The sequence below is a fragment of the Melozone crissalis genome, unplaced genomic scaffold, assembly GCF_028551555.1.
Source record: "Melozone crissalis strain CALT ecotype California unplaced genomic scaffold, PUWL_Pcris_2 ptg000057l_1, whole genome shotgun sequence".
NCBI lineage: Eukaryota > Metazoa > Chordata > Aves > Passeriformes > Passerellidae > Melozone > Melozone crissalis.
The window spans coordinates 4,424,863-4,450,159 of NW_026535835.1; the positions used below are offsets into that span (position 1 = coordinate 4,424,863).

General features: G+C 44.4%; 1 protein-coding gene across 3 annotated transcripts in view; it reads right to left on the reverse strand.

The window, feature by feature from the left end:
• CLIP2 (CAP-Gly domain containing linker protein 2) overlaps positions 1-25,297 on the reverse strand; it is a 92,351-nt gene that overhangs the window by 52,495 nt on the left and 14,559 nt on the right. For all 3 annotated transcript variants that reach the window (XM_054287154.1, XM_054287155.1, XM_054287153.1), the window contains exon 2: positions 7,821-8,041. In XM_054287154.1, coding sequence (XP_054143129.1) covers positions 7,821-7,932 — 112 coding nt within the window. In that variant the 5' untranslated portion in view covers positions 7,933-8,041. The remainder of the gene's footprint in view (positions 1-7,820; positions 8,042-25,297) is intronic.

The window sequence follows — 25,297 nt, forward strand, 5'->3', positions numbered from 1 at the left end:
AATACAAAAGGCTCCTGAGGTCTTCAGGGACATGAATCCTAAAGAACTGTGCAGATTTAAGTGTGAAATAAGACAAGCATGAGCAGGAGAAAGTTACCCTGTAGCTCAGTGACTGCACACCCTCAGCCAAATCCCAAAGGCAATGATGTTTACAGACACAACACTTCAGTCAGTGGAAAGGAAGTGGCATCAGAGAGGGAAGCTGCTGCTCCTGTGCCAGGACAAAAGGCCAGAAAAATCTGCTGGCCAAGATAACTTCCACTTTCACCTCTGACTTACAGGATGACATGGACAAGACCTACTTCTTTAAGTTGTCTTTGGTGTAAAACATGGGTAATACTTGTAATAATTTGTCACAGCCTTCAAGCTTTACAGGAGGTGCTGAGGCAGTCAGAAAGGTTTCATGTGTGCACAGGAGCTTATAATTACAGAAAGTGAGAGTGACCTACAGCTCCTGCTTGGCAGGAATTCCTCAAGCAGGCTGGGAGCAGTCCTGCAGCAGAGTTAACTCCTGCTGCCCTACAACTGCACTACCTCACACAAACTAACTGCTGAACCTTGGGGCAGGTTCAGCTTTTAAGAGGAACTCATGGCTAAGTCCATCACTGCCTTCCCCTGAGATCATTTTAAAGCCCCCATTCACAAACATTTCCTTTCTCACAAAGAATTCTGCAGACACATGCATGGAGTGAAGTGCTCTGCTGCATCCACAGTGCAGATGTAGCACACAGGACACACATTTACTGTGCTGGAAAACAGCACTGCCAAACACATTTTGTAGCAGAGAGACCAACAACTGTATTTTGAATAGAGCTGCTGAAGTCACAGACAGCTCAGTTTTGACAACTCTTATTATTTTAGAATGAGTGTTGTGATAAAATAGTGTTTTCCTACAGTTCTCACTCCTGCATAAAAACCAGTTTCTCTCTCTTATGGGAACAAGATATTAATTTACTTACTAGCATTTTCATTAAAAAGTAAATATCCTACTGAACTTAAAATAAATAGAGAATAGTATTTGTATTCTAAATGTTTTAAGGCTTCTGTGGAGATCAAGTCACCTACCAGACTGCTTGCAAGGAGGATGCTCACATGCAGGGTCAGTGTGTGCTGGTTAATTCCAGCCTCTGGGAAATTTTATGTACCAACAGCCTGATGCCACTTTAATTCAGCAGACTCTCATCCCAAATCCATCTATGCCAAAGGGAATCTTTCCTTTAATTTCAATGAATATTGGCTCAGGGCTTTAATGATTAATCTGCTCTAGCTGGATTAGTGCAGTTTTTGGAGGCAGCACATGCAGGAGCTGATCCCACCCCGAAGCTGCATCCCCACTCTGATGGGCATAAGCACAACCACAGTGATGCCACTGCAGACACCCCAGCCCAGCTGAACAGGATTCAGTTCATTATATTCCAACCTCCATAAGCTGAACATCTGTGGGGAGCAGATTTTCTCTCCCTGCTGTTCAGTGAAGAGCTACAGACAGAGAGAGCAGGAGGGTGTCTGACCTCCATATGTCTTTGCTGTGTGCTCATGCCTCACCCACAATGAATGAGCTGAATATCAAGGATTAACTACAACAAATCCTTCTAAGAGTATCTAATCATTAAGACAATTAAAATCAGACTCACAGTTATCTCTATATGTTTCCTGTAAAGCTGATAAAACTAAGATTGATTCAATGCCCTTTTATACTGATTGAAATGCTCTGGATCACTTCTTGGGAGAGGAACCCCACCAAAGGGGGTTCTTCCCTTCAGGAGGGGAACCAGAAAGGGTGGAGGAACCCCCACCTTCAAAAACCCCAGTACAAAAGGGATTTCAGAGTGCAGGATGGCAGGCAGAGCAGCTCAGGAAAGGCACATGAGCTGAATACAAGCCCTGTGCAAACAGCCAAGCCAGAACACTTTGGCACATGAGGATGAGAACAAACATGAAGGGTCTCAGGAGAGCATCTGTGTCCATGAGTGACTGGATTTGGATGGAGGGACATAACCCCCACTCAGGGCACTTCAGCCAAACCCCAGCAGTGATGAGGGGACACACTGAGGCTCTAATGATCCCTCAGCAGAGCTGCCCCCATGCCTGCTGCAGTTCCACTCCTCAGCTGTACCTCAGCCCTGGACCAGCAAAACAGCAATCCTCAGTTGCAGTTTTTCCTGTTCAGCCCCTGAAAACAATCTTCCTTTCTTTCAGATACCTGTTAATTCCTTCACCAGGTGACTGACTGCCTGTGCAGACCCAGATCCTGCAGCTCTGGCTGCTGATGGAGCGCTGATCTGCTGACACTGTCACAGAGGCATCTGATCCTCAAACACTCCCTGGCACCTCCACCTCCTAATTCCCCAAGGAACTGTGTATACAGAGCCATTAACATAAATCACAGCATTCACAGAATGACAAGGTTGGAAGAGACCTTCAGGATCACAGAGTCCAACCCAGTCCCAACCCCTCAACTCAACCCTGGCACCCAGTGCCACATCCAGGCTTTGTTAAACACACCCAGGGATGGGGACTCCACCACCTCCCCAGGCAGCCATTCCAATATTTTATCACTCTTTCTGTGAAAAACTTCTTCCTGATATCCAACCTGTATTTCCCCTGGCACAGCTTGAGACTGCGACCTCTGGTTCTGACAGTTGTTGTCTGGAGAAAGAGCCCAACCCCACCTGACCACAAACACCTTTCAGGGAGTTGTGCAGAGAGCTCACCAGACTTCATCAATGACACATTTCCAGCAGGATCACTAATCCAGGCTTGCTGTGTGGATTTAATTGAGGACAGCACTCAGATGGGAGCTGACAACACCAATCACTCCATGAGGCCTGATGCAAAACAGCAAAACCAAATGTTTGCTAGCAATAGTAGCAGCCTCTGGCCCCATGATGTGGGGTCTCCTCTCTCAGTTCACCAGCACACAACACCCCAAGTTAATATTAATCAAGAGGCACAAAGCCTTTGAACAGACGAGAATTAGCTCCCTATGTCTGTGCCAGTCAATCAGCTGATCTGGACATTACAATCCTATTTCTTTTGTTGCAGGCAAAACAGTGGTTTAGTCTTTAATATTATTTGGGAATTAGAATTACTAGATTGATACAAAATCAGAGAGCCTCAGCAGTTTCTTGCAGCTTTATTTTAAAAATCCAGTGTTAAGATGCCACCAAACCACCAATAATTACCTGAGAACAACCTCCCAAAATTCTCTCTTAACACTGAGGCATAAATTCCCCAGGAAGGACACCGTCCCTCCCTCTGTTTTTTACCACAGAAAATTCTGGAAGCAACAGAAATTTCTTCTTACTGCTATGCATCCAGCCAATTTAACTTAAAAAACACCCTGAGAAACAAGAGGGGCTAACAACTGATTTCCAAGTTAATTTACCAAGATGTTGCTGTTAACACTGGAGCAGATAAATAAAAAGGAATTAAGATTTTCCACTGGGAAAGGCAAGAGCAAGGCAGTAAATGCACAAGAGAGCCAAGGTGGTGGTGAGATTGAGGATCCTCCAGCAGAAATGAGACAGGTACACATCAAAAGAGACTTGGCCACAGAATTGCTGAGTGTCACACTAGAAGCAGACCTCAGAACATAATCACATTTATAGAAAGAAATTTTAAAGGAAAAGTTAACCCCCTCAAGCAAACTCAGCCCTGGGGCACAGCAGTGACTGTCCCCAGCAGGGACCAACCTCAGCCCACCAACACCCAAACCCCAAATGTAACTAACTGAGCCCAGCCTTATCAAACCCTCATTACAGCATATTTTAGTTTAATTTCCCTATGGAGCCAGTCATCCCATTCGCCTTAATGGCCCTGGGAACGTTCCAGTCTGCTTCACTCTTCTTTTCAGTGAACAAAAGCAACACACAGTGTTTGCAGAGCAGACATTATGCCAACATGATTAGCCTTGTGCATTTATTCTTCATGAAAAATAATGCATGTGCACTTACATGAAAACAGGAAGGCATTGCCAGGCTCCCAGCAATATGCTGTATAGTTTAGCTCTCAAAGCAAAGTTTTTGGCAATAAAACTAGGTAACTGCTGAAAAACACTTTTGATATTGTTAGCATGCCTAATATGAAATTCATGTGACAGATATTTGCACTTGCCTATTCAGAAAGACAAGATCCATCTGTAAAATCCAAGGTCTACTCTGGATTCTGACTGGATGCACAAAAGTCTCACAGAAAACTTAATAAGTTTGGGCTTTTTTGCCTCCAGCACTGAAGTCTCAGTGTTGCCCAGCCCCATCTGCAAATACAAGTATTTCTGTTGTCCTCTGTCTTTTGCTAGATTTTTTTAATTGAACAAGAGATTTAAGAACCATAAACAAACACTAGAGCCAGCTGACAGCCAAATGAAGTATGAAAGGCAAATTTCTGCTCCAACCACGTCACTCTAACACTGCTCTGAGCAGACAAAACCCACTCTGAAATGTGAATGCTTCTCTTCCCAGCAGCTTTCACCTGTTCCACCAGCTGGGAGGGCTCTGTGGGCCCATTCATCACAGCTTCCATTCTCTTTCCATCTTTTTCCAGGCTTTTCCAGGAGGAGAGTGGGAAAGGAACTGAGACATATGAGCTTTGTGACAAGAAATCCAAATATTATACTGAGCTCTTTGCCCATGACCCACACCTTTAGCACAGAAACCTCTCCTGAATATGGGGTCAAGAGCAGTGGCTTTCTTCACTTGAAACATGGGAAACAAGCCAACACTTTTGTGGGAAATGCTCTCCTAAGGCAGCTAGAGATGAATTTTCAGTCTGGTTAAGGAAAATAGTTACTGCAAAGCAGCAGAACTTATTTTTTCCATTGTTTCAGCTTTACAGGAGAGGAGGGAGGGGGACAGCCAGCATGGACATTACTCAAAGCTAATTTCTTCCAGGAGTCCATGTCAGCTGCCAGTTCCCCACTGACTTTCAGGGGAAATGGCAATTTCTGTTCTTTTAAAAAAAGCCCACAACCACAGCAAGCCAATGTACCTAACCCAGACGAAAGCTCTTATTCCTAAAGGCTCTGTGAAAACACCAGCTCAGGTAAGGAGACACAAAAACTCTCCTCTCAGGATATTCCTTGAGCAGAGCTGACTCTGAATGTGTTTTCAGGAGAAATAACTCAGATACAGCATGTGTGACAAGCTGGCTCAGTGTGACTACAGCACATTTGGTCTCTGTAGAAACCTCCAGCCATGAACTGTGAAATTCCATAGAATTCACAGCATCTCCCATCTGCACTGACCCTTTTTCTGGTACATTAGATGTGAGCTGTCAAGAGTACATGGAAATGTTGAAGAGGAATCTCCCTGCCTGGGAAGGGAAGAGAGAAATAAAAGACAGATAAGAGACACTTGAGTTTCTACAAAAGAATATGAACAGGACACTGGGGAAAGGAGAAATCAAAGCAATTTCTGTATTCCAGAGTAAGAATAAAGGGAAGTGCCTCCACTTGCACCTGTGCAGGCAAGGTTGATAAATTCATGGGAAGAGAAGAGAATCAAAGTGTGGAGCTTTTAAAAATTCATATGCTAATGGCTCTGACATATCTTAGGTACAACTGGAGAACAGGCATCTTCTCTTATCATGCAATCTGAAAGATATAATCTCCTTTTGGGGTCTTTCCCCAAGCTCCTAGAGCCAAGGAACTTCTCAGAGGCAACAGACTGGGCACTGCTGCAGTTTAATTCTGTGCTTTGTTAGATTTGTGGTTCTCTTCTGCAACTACATTTCAGGATTTTGAGATTTCTATCCTTCACCCAGGTAGCAAATTCATATAGATCAGTGTTGCAGCTCTGTATTTTGTAACCCAAACCACTCTGGTTTTCTTCCATCAAGCTCCAGAAAATACAGACTTGTCCTTTGGCTGGCAAAGAGGAGAGTAAGTGCAGAGGCAAGGAGTGAGGCAACAGTTCAGGGGCATGTAATGAATTTTTGTGGAGCCAGGAAAAGCTTGTCAGCCTCCCAGGAAGCACCTTCAGTGCAGACACAGGTCATGGAGCTCATGGTGTCTGCAGGGCTTCTCAAACACCTCACACACAGACTCCTCCTTACAACTTTATGACCTCATACAAAATCTAGTGGCCCAGATCTGACTAATCCCAGGAAATGTAATTAAATTAAATCCAGCTTCCACAGCCATCTACTACCAGCTTCTTTGGCTGCAGGCATCCCCAAAATTCACATCAGTGCCTGCTCTGGTTAAGGTTTCAGTGATGTGGACTGGCTCTGGAATAGATTTAAACCACTTTAAAACAAAAAAAAAAAAAAAAAAAAGAGTATTTTCTCTTGCAGTTTTCCCCTACCAAAGGCTGAATCCCTTGACTGTGCTGGGGCTGGGCCCCACATCCAGCAGAGATGCTGCTGCTCTCAGAGAAGGGCACACAGGCAGGATTTTGGGATATACAATTTGCTCACAGAGAGCAGCAAGAGGCAGCTGGCCAGAGTTTTGGGGATGTGCAGGAGGAAGAGCAGGTGAAGAACATGCAGGGACACAGCTCCTGAGCAGGGCACTGAGAGAAGGTGCCACAGACAACACCATAGCCCATCCCTGCTATACACCCACCCCACTTTGTTTAAATAACCCCAAAGTGCTCTGTTCTCACCTTCCAGGTAGGAATGGCTCAGGAGTGGCTCAGGAAGGGCTCAGAAATGGCTCAGGAGTGGCTCAGGAGTGGCTCCACCATTTCCAAAAGCCTCCTGCACTACCCTGACAGGCAGAGGAGCAGCAGTACATCTGCCACACAGCACCAACCCACCATTTCCAGACTTCTCCCCTTTTCCATGCCCACTTTTTTCCAGGAATAAACCTCAGAACTCCTCAAGTAGAGGTCAGAATCCATTTGGAGCCTCCCAGGGCACTTGGCTGCACATCCCCTGGTGGCAGATGGCTGGAGCTCAACAAGGCACAAAGGAACTCCAGCAAACAGGAGCTGCATTCAGCCCAGAGGTTGCCTTGACCCTGCCACTGCCTGACCCTTTCACACCACAAGACACACACCAACTGTGCCTGCTGAGATGCCACTACAAAGCCTCTGGGGGGAAGAGAGGCCTCAGATCTTTTGCCTCATTTTGGTGTTTTTCATGTGATTAAAATCAACTGAAAGCAACTCCACAACATGCTGCAGTTATAAATCCAGACCAAAGCACCTTGAGAGAGTCACAACAGGGCAGAGACAGCCTTTTTTAACAAAGTGAAATGAAAAACATGAAATACAAAACTCCCATCTGGAATAATAGATGCACACATTGGAGTTCAGGTTCATTTCTCAATCACAGTGTGGATCTAGTCCAAGATACAAACCCTATAGCATTTCCATACAGCCTATAAGAATCATTACATTACCACACTGTGTTACATTTTAAACCCTAAAAACTCCTCCTGGGACCCTTTCTGCCAAGCTGTAGGGTCTGCTCTGACCCTTGGGCCTGTCTGCAAGCAGAGGGTGTTGTTCCATCAAAAGGGGATCACCTTCAGCTGGCCACACCATTGTTTTCCAGTTGTTCAGTAACTGAGGTATCTCAAAGCTTGCTTTCATTTCAATCTTATAGTTTCCATATCTTCAAAATCTTTTGCCAGACAATCATATTTATAAGGCTTTCCTGTTTCATCTTCTCCAACACCACCCACTCCACAACTTGCCAGTTCTGTGCATCACCTGGGAGAGGGACTCCATTTATTCACTTTGGTACATTTGTTTTGATCCCTCAACCCACACACAGATGGGAATTTCACATCCCACAGCACACTGGCTCCACCAGCCCAGTGCCTCCAGGCCAGGCAGTCCCTGGGGAGCTGATGCCCTGCAAGGAGCCCTCACCTTCCTTGGAGCCAGTGGTGGCAGCAGCTGTGCTGGTCCCTGATGCCCGTCCCACAGGGCTGGAATGCTTCCCAGCCCTGCCTGGGATTTTAAGTCCACTTGGTTTCAGCATGATTCCTCTCTCCTGTAGCTCAGGCTCCTGCTGCCAGTGTCTCCAGAGCTGTCCTGGTGTCACTGCTCAGGATTCTTGATGGTGCACCTCTTCTTCCATGGTCACACACCTGGGGGAGAAGAGCACAAAGAAATCAGGTGGAGAATGAGCAGGAGAGCATGGATCAGGCTCCCAAAAAAGCAGTGCCCAGTTCTGTCCTCACAGCCCATGGGGAGTCAGAACCTTTCATTTCTTCTCCTACAAAACAAGGGTGGTCATTTCTGTCATCTCCCATCTCCATGATACTCTTTTTTAAATCAATCTCAAAGTTGTGGGCCAAAGGTGAAACTTCCCAGAGCCATTAAACAAGAATTTAAAACAGTGTGGGATTTGAGTAACTGAAATGGTTTTGACTGGTTTTAAATCCTAAAGCCTCAGTTCAGCACCTGCCAAGCCTCTGTGGTGCTGTCAGAGCCCTGACAAAAGGCACCACCCCTCATGCACATGCATGCTAAAGCAAATTTTGACTAATATTAACCCCCTTAACTAAAAACACTGTCTGAGAGGTAAAAAGCTTTCCTGATTCTGCTTTTTCAGGGCAGAATGCTCAGGGCAGCCTCTCCAAACTGGCAGGGGAAGGAAGGATGATGCCAGTGTCTGAGATGGGGTTTTCAGCTCCAGTCCTTAAAGACAAATCCAAAAACTTATCACAGAAAAAAAAGGAATTTGACCCTATGGATTTACGAGAAAATTTGGAAAAAAAAAAAAAAAACCAAAACCACAAATTTCCTGAAACTTAACCATGACTCTACCAACTATTTATTAGTGAAGTCACAACCGTTCCTTATGTCATTCCCTTCCCTGAAGGCAAATGGAATAAAACCTCCAAATTCCTTGCAAGGATGTTGCATCAGCAAGCACATTTTATGACAAGAAAGGAGAAATAAAGGAAATGACTAAGTTGTTAAAAGGAAAAAAAAAAAGCAGTAACATTCCTAATGTATAAAGAAAAATAATAAAAAATTGAGCCTATCAGCCAAAAGGAATCTTGAGGCTGGCAGTCAGCAGGCTAGAATGTGGAGGAAAAAAAGGTGGCAGCAGAGTAAACCAGGGACAATGCCAACCTAACAGCAAGGAGAGCAATCCAAGGAGCAGCCAGAAACTGGGGACACTCTTTCCTGGGCAAAGGAAAGAGGCAGCACCCCTGAGAATCCAAGATTTACAGATGCTGCAAGGAGGAATTGCAATAATGGGATGGGAAATGATTGAGGCATGAGTAAGGACTTGAAGAGAGGCTGGGTCAGAGCGAGCACAGGGCTGGCAGGGCTCCAGGAAAAGCTGCAGGCAGACACAGAGGAGGGAAAACCACAAGGACAATTCCAAAGCTGTATTCCTGAGGGCCCACAAATATCTAAAACACCAAAGTGCAGCAAGAGTCAGTCATCCTACATCAGCTTAAAAAGACAGAGAAAGGAGGGATCAGCAGAGACATCCTGGGGAGGGAGCCTGAACAAAAACCTGAGGGATCAAAGCTTTTTCCCCATGTGCCCACAGAGGTGTTCAACAGCTGGGGTGGGTTCAGACACCTGCAGATATTCAGGGCTGGATGCTCCAATCACATCACCCACAGCAGGAATAACAGACAAGACAAGACACTCTTCCAAAGGAAGAGAAAAACCCAACCTTTCTGCAGCAGAGCTGGTGGGAACAGCTCAGAGCTGGACAGGAGGCTGCAGCCTCCAGCTCTGTTTAGCATAAAACAGGGAGACAAGGAACTCAGTCTGGAGGTAGAAACATTGATCAAGCAGGTTCCTGTTATCTGCCAAACCATCAGATGTGGCATCTCCCACCCACTCCATCTCACAGTGCACATTTTGTCCAGGGCTGGCTTTGATTTTACAGACAAACTTGATTTCTAACTCTCCTGCTGGCAGGTGATGTGCTCTACCTACAAATTTCCATCCAACACCTCCAGCCTGAGAGTTTGCCCTCTGCACAACATGACTTACTCCTGAATTCACTCATTTCTTGATCCTACAGTTTGGTTACAAGGTTGGATGGTGTACTCAGGATTATGCAACCTGGGGCTGCTGGTGCTTCCACACAGCTGGCTGAATTAACCAGGAATGTGGATAAGAAGATAAAAAGGCACAGGGGAAGAAAAAACAGCAGTAGAGAAGAATTTAAGTAGGAAAAGGTGCCAGAAAAATAAAAGGATTTTACAGTTTTTCAATATGCTGTTAGAGAGCATCTCTGGATCCTTAACTTTGCAGCCAGAACCACATAAACTTTCGGGAACAGTGAATTTAGTGTGCTCCTCTATTTCGCTGCTCATCTTTGAGCAAACAGGAACTTCAGTGCATCCTCTCTCCACATCTCATTATCCCTAAAGATCAGCTGTCCCCTCCCATCACAGGATATTGTGATTTTTCTGCTTTTTCTCAGGACAACTGGATATTTTTACACTGGGGAGAGAAACAACAGGAAGTGTATTCCCACCACATAAATATTTCTGCCAGGAATCTTTACACAAACACATTTGCTTTCAACACACTGATGTTAGAACCAAATGAACTCCACAGGCTGCTAATCATGTTCCCCTTGGAACAGACAGATGCTTTTATCCTGAAATACAGCCAGTTTGTGAAAAACACCAATCACTTGGTTTTAAAATTGTAAAAGTTTAATAGTAATAAAATTGTTATAAAGATAGTAATATAATTAGAGTAATAAAAATGTGGACAATCAGGATTAGGACAATACAAGGCAATAAAAACAAAGAGTTATGGACAGTCTGGGTACCTCTTTCTGGGCAAAATAAGCCCAAAAAAGGGACCCACATTAACAAAGGATTAACCCTTAAAAGGAACAGCCTGCTGCATATTCATACACCTCATACATGATGCATAAATTCCATTTAAACACAGGATTCTGTCTGGTCAGTGTCAGCTTCTTCCTCTGAATCCTGACAGAGTCTTCAGGGCTGAGCACGGTGGGAAGAACTTTGTTTCTTCTGATAATGGAGCAATAAATTCTTTTTCTCTGAAAGACTGAGGTGTCCTGTGGCTGCTATCTCAGTGAGAATACCTCATTCCTCTCTTTAAAAAGTATCTCACACAGCATAGTTTCTATTTTAACATTATGTTATAACCTAAAACTATATTTAACACACTACTTAAGAAAATTAATACAACATAACTTTCTAACATAACACATCTAATATTCATTTTAATATTTGCCAAAAGCCAATCATAAAATATGCATTTTTCACACAGTTCATGGCCACACTCACTGGGGTCAGAGATTCTAAACCTTCTCCAATGCCACTGAGAGCCAAAGCAGATGCCCTGCCTGGCTGTGCCACAGCCAGGGACAGCTGCCTCAGCACACCCTGCACATTCATCACCACACAGGGAAAAAAGGATGAAGTGGAGTAAATTTTACTCTATATGCAGTTTGTCAGTGCTACACAGATAAAAATAAATGTCTGGGATGCTTTTAAAGAAGTCTGAGCGTGCTGCTAGGGACAGATACTCCTTCTCTGTCACCAGCTTCTCCCCCACTTCAACACAAATATACATGAGCTGATTTTTAGGAAGCTCTGAACAGTGAGTTCTTCCAAATGACACCATTAGGTCATCTTCACCACCCAGAGCACTGCTGCCTGAGCCATCCTAGTCCCACATTAGTTCCTGGCCGAGTGATGCAGCTTTTATGCTGCAGAAATATCCTTGGCCTGGGACACAGGCCAGCATCTCCACAGGGCACTGCCCTGCTCCATTAGAGATAACAACCAGCTCTGAGCTCCCATACAGAACCTTCAGCTTCCCAACAGGCTCTATTAGAGCCCTCCTGAAAAACCTACTTCCAGCTCTTCCAAAAAATCTGCTTCCAGCAGCAGAGGCTGAACACAGGCAGATATGTGCTGTAAGAAACACATGAACCATCCCTCTTCCCTGGTACTGAAATCAGCCAGAATAGCCTTTAAGCTCTATCCAGAAACTTGAGGGGAACAGAAAATTTCTATTCTCTATGTGATTTTTCATTCCTGTACTCCAGCCCATTTACCTGCACAAGCTGCACACTTTGCCTTCCTGCAAAACCTCATGGAAATGTGACTTTCTCCTGATAAACTGTAAAGAAAACTCCATCTGCTCCTCTGGATACTCCAGTGCCACCAGCTCTGCTTATTTTGTTTTTATTTCCTTTACAAGATATGACAGACAGCAAGCATTTTCTAGATCTCTGCTAGATTATTCCAGCAGTGTTTCCATACCAGGATGAATGGTTCTGTCTGTTCCCACAACCAAGAAAAGCATCCCAGGAATGCACAACACAAAACCCAGCATCAAACAACCAAAATATTCCCTTCCCCATCCTTCCACCAGAAAAGGGGACAGCTGAATGTCAGTCACATCGGCTCAGATTCAGAAAGGGGAATTGTCTGGGGGTGATTTTATAATGATATTTTATTTACTCATCTGCTTTATGGCCAGAATATTTGGGGTATCTTTAAGAGGAGCCAAGGCAGGGTCACAGCCTGGGATCGCTCCAGTGTGCTCTGGGGATGTGAGCCTCATAGGCTCAGATTAAAAAAGGGGAACTCTCTGGGGCTGATTTTATGATGATATTTTATGAACTGATCTGCTTTACGCCCAGAATATTGGGGGTACCTTTAAGAGGAGGCAGGGCAGGGTCACAGCCTGGGACTGCTCCGTTCAATCGCTCTCTCCAGTGTGCTCTGGGAGGTGTGGGCTGGGGAACTGTCTTGGGGTGACTTTATGATGATGACTTTCTATACTTGTTAAAAATAGGTTAGAAACTTGGAAAATGTTGGAAAATAGTTGATAATTGTTAAGCATGTACTGTTAGTTTGGTTGTTATATTGTAAAAGGGGTTTAAAGGGCAGTTATAAGAAGTCTGGTACCCAAGGTACCATAACACACCTAAGGAAAGTGCACCACAAGCCAGCCTGGACAGACCTGTAATGGGCCAATCAAGCACCTTAAACCTTCATACAAATGAAGGATCCAAACAGAAACCAATCCAAAGGGACAAAAAAACAGGATTAAAAGGGGCATCTGATCCAGTGAATCTGTCCAGCTCCTGGGACATCAGGGCCATCATCAGCGCTGCAGCATCCTCAGCAGGAACGCTCCTACTCAGCCCAGGCCCCCTTGCTTTAGCCCTTTCTTTTACTAGAATAAATGCTGAAATCACTTTAGTACTGGGAGTCTGGTCTCATTTTTCCCATACTCATCTGCTTTACGCCCAGAATTTTGGTGGCATCTTTAAGAGGAGCTGGGGCGGGCTCACAGCCTGGGACCCACTCTGTTCAATCTTATTCCAGTGAGCTCCAGGGATGCTGCCTTGTTCTTCTTGTTGGATTGGGCTTTTTGCTAGCTTGAAACTAGAGTTCTCTTCTCTTTCCTTCCCCTAGCCTGCAGGCTGTACCAGGAATCCTCCTTTTTGGTTTTTTGTTCCCTTGATCTCCTTCTGCCTTGGCTTGTAGGAGCAGCGGGGCTGCCCTGAACTGGAGACCTCGGAGGAGCTGAACCACCAAGAGAAAAGCCATTAAACCCACCAACAGGGCACTGAACCCACCCACAGGGCACCAAACTCACCAACAGGGCACCAAACCCACAACTTCAGCTGCTGTGAGGAAATTCAGCAGCTTTCCCATCTGCTCTGCTCTAAGCTCTTCTTCCCTGCCACAGACAAAGGGACCCGTCACCATTATCCAGGATCCAGGCCATGTGTCAGCCCTGTCCTTTTCTTCCCTGGGCATTTTTGGCTTTTTTTGTTCTGCTGTGGGTGGGTAAATTTCTGGGAGTTCATACTTAGCATTTATTCAATCCTATACCCTCCCTGCCCCTTTTTTTTTTTTTAACAGTTTTTGAGGATTTTTTCCCACTAGTATCAATTTCTCTCAGTGGCAGAAGGGAGTTGCTGAAGCCCTTTTCCCTACAGAGGAAACGCTCATTCCAGAGCATAATCCCTGAAATTTGTCTCCAAAACTGAGATGGGAACTGTTCTCAACTAAGTACAGATATACAGCCAAGAAATACCTTTCACCAAGAGCAATATATATGTATATACCTGGCCAGCACCATGGATAATTACATGAGAGCAGCATACATTAAAGACAAACAACTGGAGGTGCTCACAGTCAATTATTTCCTAATTGATATAATAAATAATTATATTATTTATCTCAATTTACTAATTGATATAATATGTAATATATTTTATAATAGATTTATTTATATAATAGATTTATTTCAATATTATCCATAATTGATATAATTGAATAATTTCATAATAACACAAACCAAGGACTGAAAGAAAAAGTCTTTGGCAATACAGCTTATCCACAGACAGCTTCTGTGCTTCATCCATCCCTGTTACCCTGAGGAAGGCACAGCACTACTTGCCAGGTGGAATAACACCTATTCAGGACAGCAATAAGTTACAAACAGACACCCAGACCCAGCACACTCCCCAGAGGAAAGCCCTCATGGGTATACACAAAATAAGGATCTCCTCACCTCAACTCACAACTGCAAGACAGAGGAACACATTTCCAGACACCAGACTGAGCTGGCCTGAATCCCATCCTGTGCCTGTGCTTCCTTCTGGCTGGATCAGGGTGGAAAAAGTGTTTACCCAGCATGACACCCTGGGCAAGGCCTGGGGATTTCACTGTAGAAGCAGACCCATCCAGAATTCCAGCCAGCTGTATCTGAATATTGCTTTACAGTTTGGTCTAGATTGAGGTTTCTAATTTTCTGAATTTGAAAATTCACACATAAGAAATGAAATTTGAATTTTTCAGTCAGAGATGCACAGACAGTTTTAGGGATGGGCCCATAGGAAAAAAAGGTAAAGAACAGCATTTAATCATCAGACTGAGGGAAATCAACATTATCATGTTGTCTGAAAGATTAATGATAACAACAATGCAGAGAAGCAGGACAACACTTTTTTAAAAATAATTTTGACTTATGCAAATAATCAGTGACTTCAAAGACAACTATTTGAATAGGGAAAGGTTAACAAAAGAAAGTATCTAAGACAACTTTTTGAGAATCAGTTCCTTGTGCCATTATTTAAACACTATTCCATCTTTCTCCACGTTCATACTACAGATGAGGAGCACCAGGGTTTGGGATGCAGCACATTTGCAAGTGGAATTTCAGCCCTTTGCGGGGCTATCATGGCTCAGTCTACACAAAAGCTCTGGCATCAGCCTCCAAGAGATTTCAGGGTTTCATCCCCTGATCTCTGATTCTCTCACAATCACTGGGTTTCATCCCCTGACTTCTGTCAGAGACTGTTCTAAGGTGATTTAGAAAAACCACCCACCTTAGAACAGCCCTGGAGCCACCCCTGCTGCCCCTCTGAATCAAACACCACCACTGAGGGCAGAAACCTTCAGCATCAGGCACTGCAAATGTTCAAAACAGGAGGTGAAGCTCAGCATCCCCCTGAAAATAAAATGCTAGAGAAGAATGTGGCCCCTGATCACTAAAGTATAAACACAAAGAATAAAGGCAAAAAGCTTTCAGAGACAAATCTGGTGCTCTTTTATTAGGCCTTACATAAAACCTTTACTGGCCTAAAGACACTGATTTTTTAAAAAGTTATTTTATGTCTTGTTTCTGAGCATTTGGTTGCATCCACTCCATATTTCCAAGCCTTTCTGCACCTTCCCCAGTCGCAGGAAAATGAGATTTTCAGGCAGCAAAGCCCCAACTCCTTGAGTTCTTACTTCTGTATATTTTACACCAGGAACAAGATCAAATAAAGATTTGGTGGCCCAAGCTCCCAACCTCACAACACTGCCCATGCTGCAAGGGTGGGGTAGGGACTTCAACAACAGAATTTTGCCTTGAAATCCAAATCCAAGGGCCAGACTTGTGTGAAAGGGCCAGGAAATGAATCCCATCAGGGACAGGATATGATAACACCAAACTGCAGCTTTGCTGATAGAGACAGAGATTATGCTGAGAAGAAAAGGCCATTTTATCTTTTAATTCCTTAAGATGCTCCATCCCATCCAAGGTAATTGTGCCATTCCCTTCTCACTTCTCTGATTAGTTACTCCTGACAAGCCAGCAGAAACCCATTTCTGAACCACGTGGCAGATTAGGAGTAAATCCTTGCACTTAACTCAAGTATAGAGGAAATTATAGAGGAAATGAGACTCATTTTTAATTAAGGTCAGATTCCTCTCCCAAGAAAACCTTTCCTTCTCCCATAGAGGGAATGGAGACAGAGCACTGCAGGAATGAAAGGTGTGAAAAATGTGCATTTTATGATTGGCTTTTCACAAGTATTAAAATGAATATTATATGTGTTACGTTAGAAAGTTACGCTGTATTAATTTTCTTAGAATAGTGGGTTAAATATAGTTTTAGGTTATAACATAAGCTTAAAATAGAAAATATGTAAGATACTTTTTTAAAGAGAGGACTTGCACCAAAGTAGCAGCCACAGGACACCTAAATCTTTCAGAAAAAAAGAATTTTTTTGCTCCCTTATCAAGTTCTTCCCACCTTGCTGAGCCCTGAAGATGTCATCAGCATTCAGAGGAAGAAGCTGACACTGACCAGACAGAATCCTGTGTTTGAATGGAATTTATGCATCATGTATGAGATGTATGAATATGCAACAGGCTTTGCTTTTAAGGGTTAATCCTCTGTTCACCTGTGTCCTTTTCTTGGGCTTATTTTGCCCAGAAAGAGGTACCTGGACTGTCCCTAACTCTGTGTTTTTATTGTCTCATATTGTCCTAATCCAAATTGTCCAAATTTTTATTACTCTAATAACTATTTTATAACCATTTTATTACTATTAAACTTTTAAAATTTTAAAACCAAGTGATTGGCGTTTTTCACAAAAGGAGCATACTGCTCACAGTTATATGTAGTGAAAATCAGGGAATTCTGTCAGCCATCAGGTTTTTTCTCTCCTGCAGTTGGAGAATTCAAATAGGTTTTCAGCCATAAAGCTCAGTTGTCACTACATAATTTCCCTGACAAGTGTGAAGTGTTGTTAACCTCTAGAGAAGGTATGTTTAGTCTTCTTGCTCACTCAAATTTTGTAAAAATTAGCACAGAATGCCAAGAGAAAGCCTAGAGGTGTCGCAGACATCTTTTCATGAAAAATCCTTTCTTTAAGATTTTTCCTCCTGAGAAGCTGAGAGGCCTCAGGAACAAAATGTAAACAATGATTATCTGCTGCTGTGGAATGCAACAGGTGCATCTGGGATTGGTCTCATGTGGTTGTTTCTAATTAATGGCCAATCACAGTCAGCTGGCTCGGACAGAGCCGAGCCACAAACCTTTGTTATCATTCTTTCTATTCTCAGCTAGCATTCTGATGAAATCCTTTCTTCTATTCTTTTAGTATAGTTTTGATGCAATATATATCATAAAATAATAAATCAGCCTTCTGAAACATGGAGTCAGATCCTCATCTCCTCCCTCAACCTGAGACCCCTGTGAACACTGTCACAAAGAGGAGTTTTAAATAAAAGCTCAGGTATTTTTAAAACTAATTCTAACCTCTGTGATAGACCAAACATCCTGTGATTTACTTCTAAAACAAGATTTTTTTAAAGGAACAATATGCAAAACCCTCCTATTGCACTCTAAAACCCACAATGCAAGTCCTGAGGCAAAGTGCAGAGAGAAGAAGCCAAAGTACATTGAAGGAAGTCATGACAAAACCTGTGGAGCAATTTATGGGCTGGATGAGCCTGTGCTCCTCACACTGGCAGAAAGCCTCCTGAGGACTGATACAGCAGATAGCAACAGCTCTGTACTAATTGCAGAGCACAACTATCTCTAATTTGTGGGAAAATTCCTGGACATGGTGTTGGTTATAGATGAGCTTCTGCTCCCTGGAGTTCATCCCTGGGGTCAGGGGACAGTGTCCCTGCAGAGATTTATTAGGGCACGACACCAAAGCTGCAGGAAGGGAACAGAATGTACACAGAGGTTTCACAACTGCTGTCCTGCAGGTCAGCTCAGACTTGATTTATCACCACTCTGTTCCATTAGAGAAGGAGGCTTTGATAAAATCCAAGTTCCTTACTCACAGAAAGTCTTATTTGTCAAAAACAGCATCTGGAAGAGAAACATGAGGAGAGCAAGCCAAGTGCAGAAACACAATGATCCATGACATATATATTCCATTCTAATGGCTTGGCATTTGTCTGCTGGAGAAACAATTTCTTTAATTAAAAATGAGCTATACAACAACCCAGCCATGCTGGGCTGTGCAGAGCTGCAGAAGGATCTGAACTTTGGGAATTTCCTCACTTTTGACTGCTGATTCAGCACAGCACTAAAGTTCACTCTGGCACTTTATCTGTTACTGGAGTTCAGATTAATACATATATTTTAATTTGTGCATTTCTATAATCTAAGCTCTGTCCTGAACTTTGATTATGAAACAAAATCAGGACCTGGGTCCCTCCTGCCCTTATTTTCCCGCCTATTACAAGGCAGGCTCTGCAGGCCAGCCTGTCTGATGGCACTGCAGTTGCACCACTTTAAACTTGCAGATGATTTGGTTAATAAAACTAGGATGCAACAAGTTCCTGGTGTACCTTGGGGCACACTGGGCTTGCCCCTACAGTCCTCACTGTGCTCCACTAATGCTGCCCAGTGTCCACACACACCCTCAAGTGCACCAGGAAAAGGCACCATGCTAATGCAATCCTTTTGTAATGGTCATCCCAGGATGAAACAGAAGCCTTGTCCTGGGCCCCTGCAGGTGTAACATCTACTGCAGAACCTCCTCAGAACAACCCCAGTGCAAACACCAAGGGAAACCTGGCCCTGCCAAAGCTTTCCACAAGCTGCCAAAAGCTCAGGCAGGGATGCAGGATAGGAATACACAACCCTGCCCCTGCTGCAGCCCCTTTCCCTGAGTTCTGAAACCACTGGATGAGATATTTCATTCCAAACAGTTTCAGCTTTGCTGCCCAGCAGTTGCCAGTCCCAGTTTATCCAAACCAACCTTCTGCCCACCTGTGCCCTTTGCACAGCTCTGGCCCTCTCCCCTCGTGCCCAGCTGCCAGGAGAGCTCTGCCCTTGCTCTGCCTTCTCTGTGCCCTGTGAGCAGGCAGTGCTCTCCTTTGAGGAGTCGTGGGGTATGAGACTCACCAGTTCTGGCTCATCTCAGCTGACTTCTCCAAGCCTCCTCACTTGAGCTCAGTCTGTTCTAGACATGGGCAACCCAAAGTTGCATCTCAGACAGCCTCACCAGCCAGGGACAAACTTTATACCAAACATGAGCTGACAGAATCTCATTCCTTCAAACAAAGCAACTGCTCACAAAAGTTTAAAGAATAATTAACCCCTCTTCACACTCTGGGTGTTAAGATACAACAGCAGAGAAGATAAAAAGTAAATACAGACTATGGTGGTACCAGTTGGGTTGGAAGGGACCTCTAAATATCCAATCTCTAGTGACCCATAGCTAAGATCCAGCACTGACAGCCAGGACTCCTGCTTCCCTCTGCCAGAGGGGTCACTGATGTCCTGGCTGCACACAGAGGGATGGTGACAGTGCCACTCTGAGGGGGCAGAACAGGGGGTTACACCACTGGTACCTCTGGAAAGAGCTCAGGTCACCAAACCAAAGTCACTGAGCAGCAGCAAACCCTCTCTCCCTGTGGGACACCAAGGGCAAACCCCATCCCCTGTCCCCACACAAACATCCTGCTTGTTCTTTTCCTCACGGAACAGAGCAGTGATGGACACTCTTGTTACCTGCATCCTCCTCCTCCTCCCTGCTGATTCACCAGCCCAAACTCAGCCTTCCATTCCAGCAATGACCTCTGGGCTGTGTGCATTAATTGCTGCTTTCTCTACAAACACTGCTAACCCTCACTGACACTGCCATATCCACACAGCTCCCACCACAACCAGTGGTGCAGACAACAAGAACAGTAATCTGGAGAGTTTGCTTTCAGTTAATCATGGAGTTTCTTAATTTGCCACCTCTAACCTCACTCGTGTCACACACTTCTCACACAACAGGAGTTTGGACAGCTCATGGACCTTAAAGTACAAGAAGGAACACATCTCATTCAAATTACACCCCTATCATATTCAAATCACATCCCTATCAATGGCCAAAATCATAGTTTTGGCAAGTTATAATACTGACAGATAGAATCTGTGTGGCAAGAGGAGATAAGATATCAAATTGGATCCTTTTTCTGCACGCCCTGCCCTGCAAAAGCCAATGTTTACTGTGGATTGCACCACAGGGAGAGAGGCCAGATCCCAGCTCAGCCTCTGGGCACTGAGCAGCACAGGATGGCTCCCTAGGATGAAATGCATGGGGAGTTGGGAATGCATTTTCTAGGAAGGGAGAAGATAAATCCCCACCCTGTGCAGTCAGGTTGCACAGCAGGTGTGCAGACCCACATGCCCACCCCACAGGACCTGCTGGGCTGGCAGGAACAGGAGATGCTGCCACACCTGGGCCAGGCTGTCAGTGCCAGCCTCCTCCCACAGCAGCAGAGAGGCAGCAGGAGCTGGGGTAATGCTCAGCCTGGTTTCTGTCAGCAGCTCTGTCCAGACACTGCCATGCCACTGAGGAGCACACACAGCAGTCTGTGATGTGTAGATGCCAACAGCCAAAAGGAAAGGGTCTGCACAGACAGATCAGTGCTAAAAATGAGATTTAATTGTTCATATCTCTGGAGATAAGAGCCTGCACTCAGCCTGCCAGCAGGTAGGCAGGACAGATGGAGCAGCCCACCCTACTCCTGGAGTACCTCAGCACTACCTGTTCCAGCTGGAGCTTCAGAGTCACCACGTGGCCCTGGCTGCTCCCTCACTTCTCACAAAAACAGGCTGCTTCTGTTCCACTAGTACAGGCAAAGCCACAATCATGATTTGTACAGAGATCAGATACAATCTCACCTAGCCAAGCAAGCACAGTGCCCTTACAACAGCAGCCTCCCTACATCACAATGCAGAGCAGTGGCACAACATCTCTAACTCAAACTGGTCATGTTTCAGCCAAAAAGCAAGAACAAAAACTGAATTGTCACTTCTAACAATGGCAATCAAAGCTGCTGGCACCCTAAGGCACAGTGCATCACAGCACTCCATAAATCTGAATCATATGATCACCAAAAAGCACCATCTGACTTTGACATTTCCATGTCAGTGTGCTGGGAGTGCTCCTACACCTGCCCAGCACATAGCCACTGTGCTTTGGGGAGATTCAGAATTAAAAAAGGAATTGTGCTTGCTGATGCTTCAGAGATATCAAGATTAAGCTTGCAGGAGGCATTGATATCGCCAGTATTTACTAGAAATATACATAAATATATGTACACATATAAACAGAGTTTTCCTATGGATGAGACTCAGCAAGTTCAGAAAGCTACTACAGGGGCCCCAGTAAAAGCTCACATAAACAGACAGGTAAAAGATGAACAATGAAAGGGAAAACATCCTTCCACCACCAGGCATCCTCTGTCTCAGCAGCATTTCCACACAAACCTGCATTTTTGTGCCATGCTGTCCATCATTAAATCTCCATTAGGGATGGATCAAGATGCCAAACTTACCAGCTGGGAAACAAAAGTCCAGAGGGGAAAAAAAAATAAAGAAAAAATAAGAAGGCACTTATGAAAGTTTGCAGACTGACCTGCTCCAATTTGCATAGTAAGGATTTCAGTTATAAAACAAATAGCTAAATGTTAAATCTAGCCCAGGAGGAGGCTTGATTCAGCAGGGCCAGCTTCATGCTGATGGGAGCCACAGAGGCAGCACAGGGCACAATATAAACAACAAATATGAGGCTACAAAGCTCATTAAACACAACTGGAGAGGCCTCTTTTTGTAGGGAGGTTTGTTCTGCAGCCAGGACAGCCCCTGCATCCAGGGGAGGCACTTGCAGGTCATCAGTGTGAGTGTCCACAAAGGATGGGAAATGCTGTTGGTTCCAACAGGCAGCTGCTTTTTGTGCCTGCCAGGCTGCTGAAGAGCTCCCAGTACCAATTACAGGACACAGAAGTGTCAGAGCATGATGCAACAGGGAAATAAGGGGGGAATATGCCAAAGGAAGAAAAAGAGCAGATCAGCCAGAGAAATCCTTTGTCAGTGACTGTGTCAGGAGTGGTGCCTCAGGCTGGAAACCTCCCCTGCCCCAGCAGAGGATGTGCTGCAAAAGAAGTTGGTGCTGCAACAGAAATTGTGTTGCTTTTTGTCAGTGAAACACTTTGTCTTTTGTACAGAAACAGGCAGATAGGGAAAGTGACAATGACAACAACAAAACAAAGGGGAAAACACGACAGAAAACACTTCACACTGAGCCAGGCTGCCCAGAGAGGCTGTGCAAATTCCTGCATTGCTATGTTATTCTTTGAAAAATAAAAATCTTCAAACCTCTGCCTTGAATGACAAGTGAAGACAGATCCAATCTGGAACAGACAGATGGATCAGATGATTTCTTGAAGTTTCTGTGAAATCTTCCCAGTGTAACCAATATCCACGTGGTCTTTACTACACTATGCAAGCTATTCAGTAAAATAAAATAGAATTAATTTCGACCAAGAGCTCTGACACAGGCAATACAATTTAATTTGCATTACCTTTTTAAAGGAAGCATGTGTGAAAGCACAGGAAAAGGATTTATAAGGAGCAGAAGGGGATTTAAAAGTTCCAAGATCCACATACCAAACATCCCCAGAGCATTTCATTCACAAACCTCAAAGGAGGTCAGAATTACAACAGCCCTTTTTGGACCTGGCAGAAACAGATGGAAAGAAATTATTTTTCTCAAGACTTCTGAAAAAACAGTGGCAGAGATGGCACCACTATCTCCCTGAATATCTAACCCATCAAAGCACTTGGGAAGGCCTTCTGAAGTGTTTATTTTGTAGACACAAAGTATAAATATTTTCAAAAATAATCATTTGGCTTTCACAGGCACAAATGGAATTATCAAGGGAATCAACAGCAGAACTCAAAACATAAACTCTCAAAATAAACCAAAGCTTAGATTCCCTTTGTCCTTCAGCAGACTGGGATGAGGAGATGGAGACTCCATGACAGGCTCAGAAACTGCAACATGGAATTTTGCCAGTCTGTGCCACATTCCTCTGCAACTATGCAGGTGATTAAACATTAGCTCAATACAATAAATAACTGAAATGAAAATATCACTTAATTTCAGTGCCTGTTCAAGTCAGCATCACATTTAATTCCATCATTCTGAAGTAAAAAAAAAAGGCAACAAAAATATGAGAAAGTTGGCTTTATTTCTTCACACATCTTTCTTTGCTTATGCTGCATCTGAGCCAGCCATGGCTGTTTTATAGACACAGTTTCACTTATTTAGAATGGGATAATAAAAACTGTACCAGTGTATGGGAATGATTTCCAGAAAGCCTGATGCAGAACCATTGTAGCTTGCTGTAGGTTTTGCTTAAAAGGGGTTTCTGCAGGATCTTTTTTTCAGGAATAGCAGAAAGTATCAGCCACATGCACAGAAGTCATTTTTCCACAACAACAGCTACTGCACAATCACATAACAGCAAGAAATGAAATGCAGCAATGAGGGAAGTGCATTTGCTTTGTGCTGCTCAGAGCACACAGGCTGCTCTCAGCACAGCAGGGAAAGGCTCCAAGAGCACGGGGGTGCTGCAGAAAGAGACTTTGTGCAGTGGCACACTGAGAATTCTGTGTGTCCCCATCAGTGTCAGCCACGTGGGGTGAGACAGGGAGGACCCACATGGAGAAAACAGGGCACAAAAAAGACCCAGCCCAATTCCTTACTCTAACCTGGGATTCTGGAGCGAGCATGGCCAGTTCATCTTTATTCAGCAACTTCATGTGGTTGTTTTAAAAAATTGACCAGTAAAACAAAGGCCAAGTCATGCTGGAGTCTGACACCACCAGGACTATCACCAAGGTGCTCTCCCTGGCCAACAACACCTGAAATTCTACCATAAACATCACTGGAACAGTGATAAAAGAATAACAGCCAGAGACTGATTACTGGGGGCATTAAGTCAGCAAGAGAGAAAAAATAGTGCTCTCAACCCATGTCAGCAACTTCCTTGGTCATTCTTGAGCCCTTGGGAGATGGGGAGGAAAAGAGCCACAAGGTATTTATAAAAGGCATCCATGAAAAATAGATCTCTCCATAAATAACTATAGATATCTCTATAGATAAGTGCACACAGTGTCTAACACAGGCTGGCAACAAGTCGCATCCAGGTCTAGCTACCCAAACCTGGCCTTTCCCAGAGCTTTAAAAGTATCTAATCTTGCCATGCATTGTACTCTCTGCAAAGTGGTACCAACACCAGGTACCTGGGGTATGGAACTCACTTTTTATATTGTCTCCTGTCCTCACCAGAATCATAAAAGACCCTCCCAAAAAAGAAAAAAATCATTTCCCCAAGTTTCATGGACAGAGGCAGCATTTTGATCAATAAACCAAACAGCCTCAATCAGGAGGTGGAACACACACCTTGACCCATTTTAACCACCCAATAACACAACAAAGAATCAACCTGGATGTCCTTACAGAGCTGCATCCCTTGGTACCAGAACCCCCCCTCTGGGTTCTCCATCACTTCTTCTGCCAAACCAAAAAGCACAGGTGGGGCTAAAGAGAAAACACACCAAGAACTGCTCCTTGCTTGTAGATTATGGCAGCCTGCAAGGCTAGAGGAGCCCATACCAACCTTGGCCTCAGCAGATAATCCCATCCATACTGATTCTAAGCGCATCTCCTGCAAAAAACACAGGTTTTTTGAGGTTTCCCGTAAGTGAAGGCAGCCCCACATCTCTGCTCCTCAGATGACAGACAGGCTCCAGCACAGCTTCTCCCTGCTGTGCTGCAGGGGCTGGTGCTAATGTTGTCACTTGTGCCATGTCTCAGAGCTGAGCCTTTGAAGTCCTGCACTCCCAGAGATTTCTGGTAGGCAGTGACAACTTTCCTGAGAACACAGCTGTTTGATGCAGACTCCCTCCTTCCTAATCCCTGGCAGGCTCTAACAGCAGGCAGGTCATTTCTTAAAATGCTGTATCTCAGACCCAGCTGTAAAATCAGGAGCTGCACGATGTTCAAAAGCATCCCCACACCAGCAATGACAGACCTGTGCTGATTAACAGGGCTCTCCAGGAGAACTGATGGGAACAGGAATGCTCTTACCAGGCAGCTGGGCAGAGGCTGAGGCCAACAAGCCTAGCCAGGCACCCCAGATATATCTCTGTCCACATGCAGACCAGTTCCTGAGTAGCAAGTCACCCTCAAGGAAACACTTCTAGCCAGCAGGAATGGATGGACCGGTAAAAGCTGACACCCATACCAGCAGGATGAGTTTCTGAGACAA